The 13062-nt window shown below is 48.8% G+C and overlaps 1 protein-coding gene across 2 annotated transcripts; it reads left to right on the top strand.

Annotated features, from left to right (window-relative positions):
- Positions 1–3977: 3977 nt before the first annotated feature.
- On the top strand, positions 3978–12887 carry LOC124479990 (smoothelin-like protein 2). 2 transcript variants are annotated; one of them, XM_047038995.1, is made up of 10 exons: positions 3979–4247; positions 4472–5219; positions 8527–8605; positions 8902–9687; positions 9910–9972; positions 10190–10247; positions 10339–10482; positions 11119–11239; positions 11633–11784; positions 12019–12887. In XM_047038995.1, the coding sequence occupies exons 2-10, from the start codon at positions 4638–4640 to the stop codon at positions 12143–12145; spliced, it is 2112 nt and encodes a 703-aa protein (XP_046894951.1). In that variant the 5' UTR covers positions 3979–4247; positions 4472–4637; the 3' UTR covers positions 12146–12887. The 2 variants fall into 2 exon arrangements, with proteins under 2 accessions (XP_046894952.1, XP_046894951.1); XM_047038996.1 differs by lacking the exon at positions 9910–9972 and having other exon boundaries at positions 3978–4247.
- Positions 12888–13062: the final 175 nt, after the last annotated feature.

Below are 13062 nucleotides of genomic sequence, written 5' to 3'. Positions count from 1 at the left end.
TTTTCGTCTTGGGAGACGTGCTCTCTTTGCTCAGGGTTTGATGATGATGTGAACATATCTGCCTGCCTTTAGAGGTCTACTTTAAGAGGATGAAACTGTGAGTGGTGACCATGAATGGGTTCTGGAAATACCTGAAGTGATGTGCTGTCTTCTCCTTACATTGTCCCCCCCCCCTCCCTCCGACACCACCTTCATTTCTTCCAAATGCATTCTGACATGGCTTGCGATATTACAACCTTTTAAGGTTGGTAGACCAAAGATTGTCAGGCACTTTAGTCAACCAAGTCTAGGTTAGACAAACAACTGGAAATCCCTTGATGTTTGAATCACAGCTGTAGCAAAGATCCCTACCTTCAGTAGATGATCCATTTCATCACCTACCGTCCTCCCCCCCCACCACCTGTGTGTCTCCTCAGGGGGACTTCCCTCCTGCAGACCCCAGGGAAGGTTCCCCTTTCTGGGATCACAGTGCAGCATAGGTCCCCTCTAAGGATGGCCACGGGGGGTGTGATGCATGCCTTACAACCCAGACTGCATGTCATACACGTCTTCCCACAACCACCGAACCCCAGGCCCATAGGAGCGGTAGCATGGTGGAGTGCGCGTGCGTGTGTTCTGCCTGTGAGATGTGCATTACGTAGAGCTGTGTGTCGTAGAGCTGTGTGTCGGGGGAATATAACGGGGCACCCCACCCCCAGGATCACTTTTACGGTATTTTGCTGCTTTGATTTCTCACATATCCATTCAGGGCCGGACCCTCCTGTCCAGGGACTATTGGGGGGGGGGGGGGGTAGGTGGTGGTGTGGGGGGGGGGGGGGGGGGGGGTTTGGGGTTGTGGATTTAATTCTTAACTGATTTGGTTTCAAATAAGGAATGGGAGAGGACATTTCTATACCTGGGATGATGAAATGCAAAAACAGAATCTGAAAAGAAAATAACTATCAAGCAAACACTCTGTTGTCCAGATCTGGATTGGAGCTCTGGACAGTGAACCAAATTGGTATCCAGTGCCTTCTGTTTGTGATACCTTCAAGTTTGGCTCAAAACCAGAGTTGGCAGGTAGTGTTTACAGGTTGTGGTTGTGTAAAAAAAAAATGAATACTAAGAAATCTCAATTTTTCCAGACAACCAGGGCATTATCACATGAGGAGGTGCCAGCTTGTGTCCATGCATGTGCTCCCCAACATCCTCATAGTCTACTGTACTGTACGTCTCCTCCTCAAACCAGCACTCCATTTCAGTTATATGTTTTGATATATGATTTGTTTATCGGTCGGTTCCCCTCCATTGTCTCAATATTTATTTATTTTTCTCTCTAACTCCCAAGATCTGAGTTTGTTTGCTGTGCTTCTTTGCTTTGGGATTCAGACTTTCCTAACTGTACGGTGTATGTTAACATTGTGTCCCTACGTGGACCATCCATCCTCGTCACTTCTTGTTGGCTGTTACTTCCTGTTCCTGTTGGCTGTGTTACTTCCTGTATGCGGCTTCTTCACAACCTTTAACACTCCCTGCCTCCTGTTATTTTTGATAACATTCTGATTATTCATATATATTTATATATCTGGTTTGATATATACATATATAGTTTTTTTTGTTTGTAGTGTGACTTTTTTGAGGAATTTATTATCTGAAAGCTAATATGGGCTCTTAAATGAAGTAACCTAAGCATTGATTGAGAGGAATTATTTTGTTGCAACTTGTGAATTCAGACACCCCTTAAAGACAAATAAATCTGATTTGATCCTTTTAAAGAAGAGTTTTTTGTTGTTGTGTTGTCTTTATTGTATGTCAGTGAAGTTGTGTCTTGGACTCCTGACCAGACTTGCATGGTGTGTCCCAATATCCATACTACCATCAGAGATTGCAAAAGTAGACTCATCCTTCACTAAAGTTGAAGTACAGATACTCATGTTTAAAAAGATTTTGGTAAAAGTTCTGGCTACATCTTTAGTTTTTTCGAAACCTTTAGAAAAGAAAAATTCTAAACTTTTGTTTTGAACAAGACACAACGTTTTTACTTTTGTAGAAGTCTTTTTTTTTTTTACTTCTTTTAATAACTTTTTTTCGAAAATATTTTTCAACCTTTAGAAGAATAAAAATCTAACTTTAGTTTTGAACACAACACTACACAAAACTGTTTTTTGTTTTGTTTTTTTACCTTTCGTAACTTATTTTTCACACCCAACATGTCAACAGATAGCCAGGAAATAGGAAAAAGGCGTGCAATGACAAGAAATAATATTGATCATGCCACCGAAAACAGATTCAAACTAAAGTAACAAGCCTGGCTTGAAAATGTAAGAAGTAGAAAGTAAAAATATTTGTGTCAATAATTTAAGGAATAAAAAGTTGAAAAAAACTGAAAAAAGTGAACAGGATAACGTACTAAAAGTCAAATGTATGGGATTTGGGATACAGGTAAGAACTCCGTGCCACCAGGTGGCGCTGTAGCTCATTAGAACGGAAGCATTGTCCTCGCTTCCATGTAAACAAAGAAATAATGGATAGCTGAATCAGAATCAGAATGTCTAATAAAGAAACAGGCTCTGGCTGAATTGCTGAATTGCTAACCCAGCTAATCCTCGAGGCTTTGGTCCAGAAATACAGTAAACTTCCGGGCTTCACTCCAAACAGCTCTGCTACATTCATGTGAAAAGAAAAATTACCTGGTGTCCACCAGATAGTATAATGTAACTGGCGATGTCTGTGTATTCAGTCTTTAATTTCAAATCCATGTTCATGACATGATAGCTTGACATCATCGTAGCCCCTTTATTAATAATATCGATCTTTTATTACTTATATTACTTATAATATTGTTTTTATTGATTTTATGTAAAGCACTTTGAGCTGCAATTATTTTATGAAATGTGCTGTATAAATAGTCTTATATTATTATTAATATCTTTAAATTTAAAAGATCTTTCAATGGAAACAGAATTGGAGGAGCAGAGAGCTGGATGTAGTGTTTCTAGTTGACCAGCAGAGGGCAGCACTGCCACAACCTGACTCCAACACACCTGTTTTAATCATTATATTTATTCAAAATCTAAATCAATTTGAGAGGGTTTGGAGCAAAACAATGAATGCGTTTAACTCTCCAGCCGTCAGGTTGGAGACCCCTGCTCTCTCTTTCCTGAATAACTTAATGAGTTGAAGTATAGGCCAACAGTATGTATAATATTCATGATTATATATTAAGACTAACTGGTGTTTAGGCCAACAGTAAATACGTGGTCCAGTCTATGAATGTTTGAGTTGGATCGTCCACTGCAACAACACTGCAATACCTCACCTAATAAATCACTTTCTCCTGCCTTTATGACTCCCCTGCACCCCCCCCCCCCCCTGCCCACTTCACTTCCTGTCTGATAACGGATAACGTGTGATTCCTCCTCACAGGAACATTACCTCAGCTGCACACTGTTGTGGGTTCTTGATACTGGGGCTGTCATGACAACCATGATGTCACTGTCTTAACAAACACGAACAATCAACAATAGACCTTTTAGCTGTACTGTTCATTGTATCACAGATCAAACTAAGCCATGCACAGCATTTTTTTTTACTGTATTTTGTTGTCTTTTCACTGGGCTAGGCTAAAACAGGACTAGGCTAATGCAGTGCTATGCTAACACAAATGTAGGTTTTTACAGTTCTAAGCTAGCACAATGCTAGGCTGCCACAGACCGTGTAGATATAGGCTAACACAGAGCTAGGCTAACACTAGTTGTGTTTTTTCCTGGAATTAGAACTGGTTTGGGCTTGCCACTCTTTCATGTCTCACATCTAATGCTTACTGGTTCATACACACCAGCCTTGATGATGTCAACACACCCTCTGTAGTCTCTCTATCTCCCTCTCTTTCACCTTCTTCTAACTCTCTCTCACTCTCTCTTTCGCTCTCTCTCTCTTACTTTTCCACGAGTTGGACCAGCAGTAGAAAGAGAGAGTGAGGCGGGAGGACAGTGAGGGGGGGACGGGACGGTTCCCTCCCCTTTTACTTTCCCTACCCCCGCACAACCCAGACACTGAGATCAACCTGCTCACTCTCCTGCTGCTTTAAGAAGGGCAGCAGGACAGCAAGGGCTCACACGCTCCCACACACACACACACACACACACACACACACACTCTCTCTCCAGTCTTTACAGTCAAGACCAGCTCTGTTCACACCAGCTCAGGTACCAACTGGATTACTCCACTGTTTACCCAGGTCAGCTGAACGACCCACAGCATTGGTGGTACGTAAAACGTTACATCTCTGACCGTTTTTATGTGTTGTAATTGCCTTGTCAAACTGTTTATTTGGTCATCTTTCATTGCCCCGGGATATCATTTAGCATGCGTCCTGTTGACAAGAGTGTGTCGCTAACAGCAGTAGTCATTTGTGACTGACAACCCTCGTATGTAAAGTATAATGATGATGGGGTTTTAATGGCTTGGCGGTTGGGGAATCTGTCTTCAGGCCCGTCCCACTGTCAACCCCTCGCACCTGTCAACACCCTACTCCTCTCCTGAAGGCCTGCAGAGTGCCTCTGACTCTGAACGCAGGAGGGAGTGAAGCTCAGAAGCAGAGGACAGTTAGGAGACTAAGCTCCCCGACCAGTTGCCTCTACCCTGGGGTAGCCATCATGGACGCCCCCCTTGGCCTGGACGTAGCGCTGCCCGCCGCAGGGGCACGCGAGGAGACGGTGTGCGAGGCTCTGGGGCGCTTCGAGGCCACGCTGCGTGCGGCTGTGAGTGAGGTACATGTGGACGTGAGCGCCTTCAAGCGGGGGATGGAGCGGAAGGTGGAGGAGGCCTGCAGGACCAGCGCTCCCCTACTGGAGGCTGTGACCCTGCTGCAGCAGGAGAACCAGCAGCTCCGGGGGAAGCTGGAGACTCTTACCCGCCTGGTGGAGGCTCTGGCTGGGGCACCGGTTGAGAAGAGCCCCCTGGGGGGGGAGGAGAGGATGGGAGAGGGGCACGGAGTCAACCAGGCCCAGGCCCAGGCCCAGCCACAGCCACAGCCCCAGCCCCAGGTTGGCTCCCCTCCCCTTGGCTTTGTGGGTAGCAGCCAGCCCAGTCAAGTGGCCTCCACCCTCCCAGCTTTCTCAGGGTCAGAACTCCCCTGGAGAACAGGACTACGTTCTGGTTCCGGTCCCAGTTCCAGTCCCAGTACCCACCCATCATCTCCTGCCTTGTCAGCCCACTTGTCTCGGACTCTGTCCAACGTGAGTATGGATGTCACTTGACCCTAATCTGACTAGAGATATGACCTCACCTGAATTTGGGATGTGTACTCTCTCATCTCTTTCTCTCTCTCTCTCTCTCTCTCTCTCTCTCTCTCTCTCTCTCTCTCTCTCTCTCTCTCTCTCTCTCTCTCTCGCTCTGTCTCTCTCTCTGTAACTCTCTCTCACCACTCACTCTACTTCTACCTCTCCCCCTCTCTCCCTAGTGCCTCCAGCCCTCTAAGTTCACCCCCCCCCCCCCCGAAAGGGCACATGTATTTTTGGAATTCTGGTCTGATTGATGGCCCTGGTTCTGGGTCTAGTTCCTCTGGGGGCGTTGTCCTCCCCTGGTTAAAACTAGCCACGCTCAATGCTCGGGAGCGGGGATTTAAAGATGCCCACTTGCCTTTTACAATGAGTCTCGCTTTTTATAGCTACCCAAGGGTGATGGAGAGAGAGAAAGAGAGAGCGTGTCTGTACGTATGTGTGTACATGTGTGTTTGTGTGTGTACGTGTGTTTGTGTGTGTACGTGTGCCAGCACAGCCCTGCATACTGAGTGGATTTTTATAGCATCACATTCCCACTTTACCCTGAAGTGTGACATCATGCAGCCATGAATGTATAAAAACAGAACTGGGGAGAGGTGAGACAAACCCAACCCTGAGTTTTCCATTATTCCATGACGAAGTTGCAGTCATGGGAGTTTCCCTCAGCCGGGGTATGGGCTAATCCATGTTGTACAGTGGTAGCACGGACTGTACCACCACAGCCCACGAAGAGGGGTGTAGAGGCTGAGAAGATGGAGAAAAACTTGAGAATGTTGGGTTTCAGTGTGGATGCTGTTTGATGACGGAGACAACTGTTGAGCCACATGCAGGTTAGGGTAGGGTATGGATTGGGATAGGCGGTAGGGAAGGTTCTGGGGTCAGGGGTCAGGGGTTGGGGTAGGGATTTAGGGTCAGGGAGATTGTGGGGATCCTTTTTCATTGAGAAGCATCTTCTGTTGTGTCGCTGGAAGCAACACGGATGATCAGCAGACTTCTAGCTCTGCCCTCACCCTGACCCTCTCACTGTTCATCATAGAGCAAGCGTGAACTTACACAAACACATACAACACATGGTCATGTACTTGCATGAACACACACACACACACACAGAGAAGCCTGCCTCCTGCCCTTAAAGGAGCCAGAGGTCCAGAAAGTGTTATCTGAAGTGCAGCGTATGAGGGATGGTCTGTCAACCGATCCCTGCCCATAGTCTCCCTGAAGTTGAATTCAGACTCTGACAGTATCTTACACACACATACACACACAAACACACACACACACACAGACACACACACAGACACACGCACACACAGACAAAACACACACACTAACCCTAACCCTGCCAGCTGTTCCCCTCTTGAAACACACACCCTGCCAACATTCCACACCTCTGATGTCAACCCCAGGTGTCAGCCCTGATACTGAATGAACCCCTCTCAGTGTCTATGTGTGTGTCTTTTTTCTATGTGCGTCTGTTTCTATGTGTGTGTGTGTCTCTGTGCAAATGTGCAAATGAAAGATAGATGATTTAGATAGAGAGATGAGATGGATAGAGGAATGAGATAGAGGAATGAGATAGAGGATTGAGATAGAGGGCTGAGAAAGAGGATTGAGATAGAGGAATTGAGAGCTTGACAGGGATTGATGAGTGGGATGAAGAGATAAAGTGTGAGGTCCTGCAGACAGTGACAGTGATACACAATGTCAGAGGAGCCCTAACATCACGGCCAGTGCTAATCCTTGTTACCCTTCAGCTCTGCCATGAGGGGAGGAGTTGGCAGAAGACTCCGTGGCTGGCAGTCACAGACAGTACCATACCTTAGTAAAGCCAAGGGGGATCCAGGAGAGGGGAGAGGGTAGACAGGAGAGGGAGAGGGGTAGACAGAAGAGGGAGAGGGGGAGACAGGAGAGGGGGGAGACAGGAGAGGGGGAGACAGGAGAGGGGAGACAGGAGAGGGAGAGGGAGAGGACAGGAGAGGGGTTAGACAGGAGAGGGAGAGGGGGGAGACAGGAGAGGGAGAGGGAGGAGAGGGAGAGGGGGGAGACAGGAGAGGGAGAGAGGGGGGAGACAGGAGAGGGGGGAGACAGGAGAGGGGAGAGACAGGAGAGGGGGAGACAGGAGAGGGGAGAGGGGTAGACAGGAGAGGGAGAGGGGGGAGACAGGAGAGGGAGGAGACAGGAGAGGGAGAGGGGAGAGACAGGACGAGGGGTAGACAGGGAGAGGGAGAGGGGGGAGACAGGAGAGGGAGAGGGAGAGGGAGAGGGGGAGACAGGGAGAGGGAGAGGGAGAGGGGAGAGTGGGAGACAGGAGAGGGGGAGAGACAGAAGAGGGAGAGAGCAGGAGAGGGGGGAGACAGGAGAGGGAAGAGGGGTAGACAGGAGAGGGAGAGGGAGAGACAGGAGAGGGGAGAGGGGAGTAGACAGGAGAGGGAGAGGGGTAGACAGGAGAGGGAGAGGAGGGTAGACAGGAGAGGGAGAGGGGTAGACAGGAAAGGGGAGAGGGAGAGACAGGAGAGGGAGAGGGGGTAGACAGGAGAGGGAGAGGGGGTAGACAGGAGCGAGGGTAGACAGGAGAGGGGTAGACAGGAGAGGGGTAGACAGGGCAGGGAGAGGGGTAGACAGGGCAGACTGGGGTTAGCTGCACCAATAACTCAAACAGATTTCAAAGGCCTCCGTTTCAGGGCTATATTAGGAGGTGTAGAGGGTGGGGGGACTGGGATGGTGGAGGCTCCGGGGGGTCCGGGGGGTGGGGGGGTGGGGGGGGTGGGGGGGTGGGGGGGGGGGTGGGGGGGAGTGGGGTGGGTGGAGACTAATTACAAAACCTAAAATAGGCAGAGGAGCAGAGTGAGAGAGCCCTGATCTGGAGCCCAGACACACTAGAGTAGGAGGTAGAAGGAAGGATTCAGCTAATATCACCCTGGGCTCTGAATGAATTCCCTTATAGGCTAGGCTGCACTGCCATGTTTGTCCACAAGGTGTCACTACACACACCATCTGGGTCAACAGGCCATCTTAAGGCATCTAATGTTACTAGTTCCATTTTAGGCCTTTTGCTGCTTCCACTTTGATGAACCCTCCCCCCCCCCCCCCCCCCCCCCCCCCCCACACACACACACACACACACATACACACACACACACACAGCATAGATACAGAACATACTGATGGAGGAAGCCAAATGCATCAGAGCTCCTCAACATGTGTGTTGTCATAGCGATGTTGTGATGTTGACTTTGTGTTGAAGCTTCCGTTCTGTCTGCAGGGAGTTGATGTGACAGCTGCAGGGCGAGAGAGCATCCCCTCCACCACAGTGCAGGAGAACGGGGGTCACACCAGGCTGGGTAACAACACACACACACACACACGTACACACACGTACACACAATCAAGATGTTAACTACTCCATAATGCCCTTTTCACAAGCAACAAGGCTTCTCAGATGCCCACAGATCAGCACCTACAACTAACTTACATGCCCAAAGATTTAGCGCCTGTAACCAACCTAAATACCCACAGGCCAGCATCTATAATCAACTTTAACGATAATCTTCTACAATCCTAACCCTCAACAATGTATGTTCAGTCTGCCAGCTGGAATCTCATACATACATTCTTCCTGTGTCTCCTATCCAATCAGAGAGCTCTTTGAGGTCACAGCAAGAGAGATCATTGGTGGACAGTGAGGTGTCCCAGGATCATTCAGCAGTGGTCCAGACCAGACCCCATCTCCCTCTCACTGCCGTTACCAAGATCAGCCTTGACCCTCCCCCCAGCCCCGGACAAGCCTCACCCCCCAGCCCCGGCACAGCCCAGCCTCTTAGCTCTGGTCCCCAGCCTCTAGTCTTCCCTCCCCAGACTCTATCCTCCCCTCCCCAGACTCTATCCTCCCCTACCCAGCCTCCAACCTCCACTCCTCAGCCCCTAATCTTCCCTCCCCAGCCTCTCTCCTCCCCTCCCCAGCCTCTCTCTTCCCCTACCCAGCCTCTAGTCTCCCCTACCCAGCCTCTAACCTTCCCTCCCCAGCCTCTCTCCTCCCCTACCCAGCCTCTAACCTTCCCTCCCCAGCCTTTAGTCTCCCCTACCCAGCCTCTAACCTTCCCTCCCCAGCCTCTCTCCTCCCCTACCCAGCCTCTAACCTTCCCTACCCAGCCTCTAGTCTCCCCTACCCAGCCTCTAACCTTCCCTACCCAGCCTCTAGTCTCCCCTACCCAGCCTCTAACCTTCCCTACCCAGCCTCTAGTCTCCCCTACCCAGCCTCTAACCTTCCCTACCCAGCCTCTAGTCTCCCCTACCCATCCTCCAACCTCCATTCTCCAGCCTCTCACCTCCCCTACCCAGCCTCTAACCTCTCCTCCCCAGTCTCCTGCATGGACCTCGCCTGATACAGCTGCTCTTAAACCGGGGGAATATCCTTTTAAACGTGGTGAGTGATATGTAAATCACATACTTCTTCTCATGTCTATCGTTTTACTGTACTTCTTTTGTCTGTCAATTGTCCTTTTTTTCACCAGTCCACATCTCATGGCTACTCTTTTCTTTCAAATCCTTCTTTCCTTTTTCCCTGTTCTGTCCAATTGTTTTTCTGACTTGGCCTACCCTGTTCATTTCTCTACCTTGTGCACACACTTCCTGTCTGTGTGAGAAGGCCCCACTGTCATGACATCCAGTCCAGGTCTTAAACGAAGCGTGAGCTTTCCTCAGTCAACAGGTAACATAACACACCTAGCTTAGCCTCTATATAGGCCTAGCCTTTACCTTTGCCTAGGCTCTTAGCTATAGGCTATTAGCTTAGCTTCTACCAGCCTATACCAGCCTAACATGGCCTCTGCAGGAGCCTTTACACTAGCCTAGTCTAGCCTCTGTATTAGCCTAGCATTTATGTTAGCATGATAAGGGTGATAACTTATCTTCTGTCCTCTACGTAGAAATACTACCATCCAGATCCGTGGGGAACTCTGGCTTCTCCCCTGGCATCACCAAGAAGTGAGTCCCCCCGCCATATCGTGTCATTACACGGGGTATCTGTATGTGTACTGCAGGGTAATGTGTGTGTGTGTGTGTGTGCGTGCTGCAGGGTGCAGGGAGCGGTGAGCCCTTCTCTGAGTGGTGTAGGTGTGGAGCGCAGGAGAGAGCTGGTGAGGTCCCAGACACTGCCTCGCTCCAGCGGGACGCAGGCCAAACGAGCCGTCTTTGAGAAGCTGGATTCTGAGCCAGGCAGGTAGGCAGCGCCCTCACGCTCACAGACGCCATCCCTCCTACACCCTCCCTCCCTCCTACACCCTCCCTCCCTCCTACACCCTGCCTCCCTCCTACACAATCCCTCCCTCCTACACCCTCCCTCCTTCCTACACACTCCCTCCCTCCTACACCCTCCCTCCCTCATACACCCTGCCTCCCTCCTACACCCTCCCTCCCTCCTACACACTCCCTACCTCCTACACCCTCCCTCCCTCATGCACCCTGCCTCCCTCCTACACCCTCCCTCCCTCCTACACCCTCCCTACTTCCTACACCCTCCTTACCTCCTACACCCTCCCTCCCTCCTACACCCTCCCTCCCTCCTACACCCTCCCTCCTAGACCCTCCCTACTTCCTACACCCTCCCTCCCTCCTACACCCTCCCTCCCTCCTACACCCTCCCTCCTAGACCCTCCCTACTTCCTACACCCTCCCTCCCTCCTACACCCTCCCTCCCTCCTACACCCTCCCTCCTAGACCCTCCCTACTTCCTACACCCTCCCTACCTCCTACACTCCACTCCCTCCCCATTAAAACACCACACGGTCATTCAAACCCCAGCCCTGCTGAGGTCCAGTAGTGTTCTTGTGTGAGCTGTTCCCGCCGTCTTCCCCAGGACCCAGGCTCAGGACTCCCGGCCCAAACTGAAGCGCTCCCAGAGTTTCGGTATGTCCAGCGCCAGCAGCATCAAGCAGGTCCTGCTGGAGTGGTGTCGCTCTAAAACCATCGGCTATCAGGTGAGCAAAACCAGAAGAGTGGACTTCCTGGTCAGGGGAGTAGGGTTGTTTTCAAATGTGGGTGTGACAGCTTTTTTATGCATAACTGCGGTCGAAAAATATAATTTTCTTGATAAAGTGTTTGTGTGTGTGTGTATCCCACTCACTTTTCAAAAAGTGACTGCGATAAGTCATGACATTAGAGCAGGGTTCTCCAATCCTGGTCCTCGGGGGATCTGAATCAGGTGTGTTGGAGCAGGGAAACATCTAAAACATGCAGGACATGCAGCGGACATGCAGCGGTCCCTGAGGACCAGGATTCGACACCCCTGCATTAGAGCATTTGGCTGCAGATGAACAGATGGCAGGTTCTAATCCCTTATCTGTTATTGTGAACGCTTTGGCTTCTCCCAGAACATAGACCTCCAGAACTACTCATCCAGCTGGTGTGATGGCCTGGCCTTCTGTGCCCTGGTCCACTCATTCTTCCCTTTGGAGTTTGACTACAACACACTGAACCCGGCCAACAGGAAACACAACTTCGAAGTTGCCTTTACTACAGCAGAGTAAGTGTGTGGTTCAGAGTTTGTGTGTATGAATGTGTGAGACACAAAGTGTGTGTATGTGTGTATATTATTCAGGCATAACAGTATTTTACATAGTATTTAGTATAGCATTACTATGTACTAGTATATGCATATATACTTAATAATATAGTACTAGTATTACTAGTATAGTATTTAGTAGTATACTACAGATGTGCGTTTCCATGTTCCATTCCCTATTCTCCCCTGCATCAGAGAACAGGCTGACTGTGTGAGACTGATCGAGGTGGAGGACATGCTGGTGATGGGGAACAAGCCTGACCCCATGTGTGTGTTCACCTACGTGCAGTCCCTCTACAACCACCTCAAGAGGTTCGAGTGATCAAAACAAACCAACCCCATCCTCTTTCAAGCTACTGCAACCGCTACCGGAAAAGTGAAGCTCTCTCTCACCACTGCTGCGTCTGAGACGGATAGCTCCGTCCAGTGATCCCGATATGTTAGATTTCTTGCTGATCATCACTGTTGACATGTACGATTGTTGTTGTTGTTGTTTACAATATTACTATTGTAAAATGTACACCGAATTTACAACTCTATTGAATTTTGCGAGAACGTCATATGCTGTAAATAGGATGTGAAATTGCCTCGTTTGAAATAACGAGGTATTGCATGTGTAATTGAATGTGTGAATCTGGAAATAAAATGTATAGTTTTGTATACAATGCAGTTCTTGATATAGTATCGCCTGCTGGTCACAGCCTCTTGACCAATACTGGTAAAATAGATTTGTGGGTTAAAGGTTAACTACCTGTCTCAAAATAAACATACATTTACCCACTCCCACGTATATTTAAAGCATTCAGGTTATAAGTTGTGAAAACTATCAACTGGTATCGCATTAATCTTGTAGAACACTATTAGACAATGTGAAATGGTAAGCCGTTCATTGGTCGGTTACACAAAGTATAATTTTTTCTGTTAAACGTAATATGTCTCAAGCATAAATGTTTATGATTTCTGGCTCTTTATTACAATGACTTCAGAGATAAAACGACCGACAAGAAACGAAATGTAGAAATGGAGTTCTTTTATTTCACATTAATAAATCATAAATTACTTTGGTCTGTGCTCCAATTATTGTAAAACGTGAAAACGTACTTGCCTTCCATAGACTACAACGCTGAAAGTCATTACCCAAGTACTGTAGCAACGCAAATACGCAATCACGAGTTGGTTTGTACTTCTGAGATCTGTTGGTGGCCCCTCCACACTCTTGGCCAGTAGGTAGCGGTATAT

This window comes from Hypomesus transpacificus, chromosome 17 (assembly GCF_021917145.1).
Source record: "Hypomesus transpacificus isolate Combined female chromosome 17, fHypTra1, whole genome shotgun sequence".
NCBI classification, from domain to species: domain Eukaryota; kingdom Metazoa; phylum Chordata; class Actinopteri; order Osmeriformes; family Osmeridae; genus Hypomesus; species Hypomesus transpacificus.
This window is presented reverse-complemented; position numbering and strand designations above follow the sequence as displayed.

What these genes read in the sequence shown, in the direction of transcription:
- LOC124479990 (XM_047038995.1), top strand. Translation starts at nt 4,638, where the DNA reads ATGGACGCCCCCCTTGGCCTGGACGTAGCGCTGCCCGCCGCAGGGGCA. An exon ending in CGGGGGTCACACCAGGCTGG is followed by an intron (nt 8,606 to 8,901) that starts GTAACAACACAC and finishes CTATCCAATCAG; the next exon opens with AGAGCTCTTTGAGGTCACAG. An exon ending in CTAAAACCATCGGCTATCAG is followed by an intron (nt 11,240 to 11,632) that starts GTGAGCAAAACC and finishes GGCTTCTCCCAG; the next exon opens with AACATAGACCTCCAGAACTA.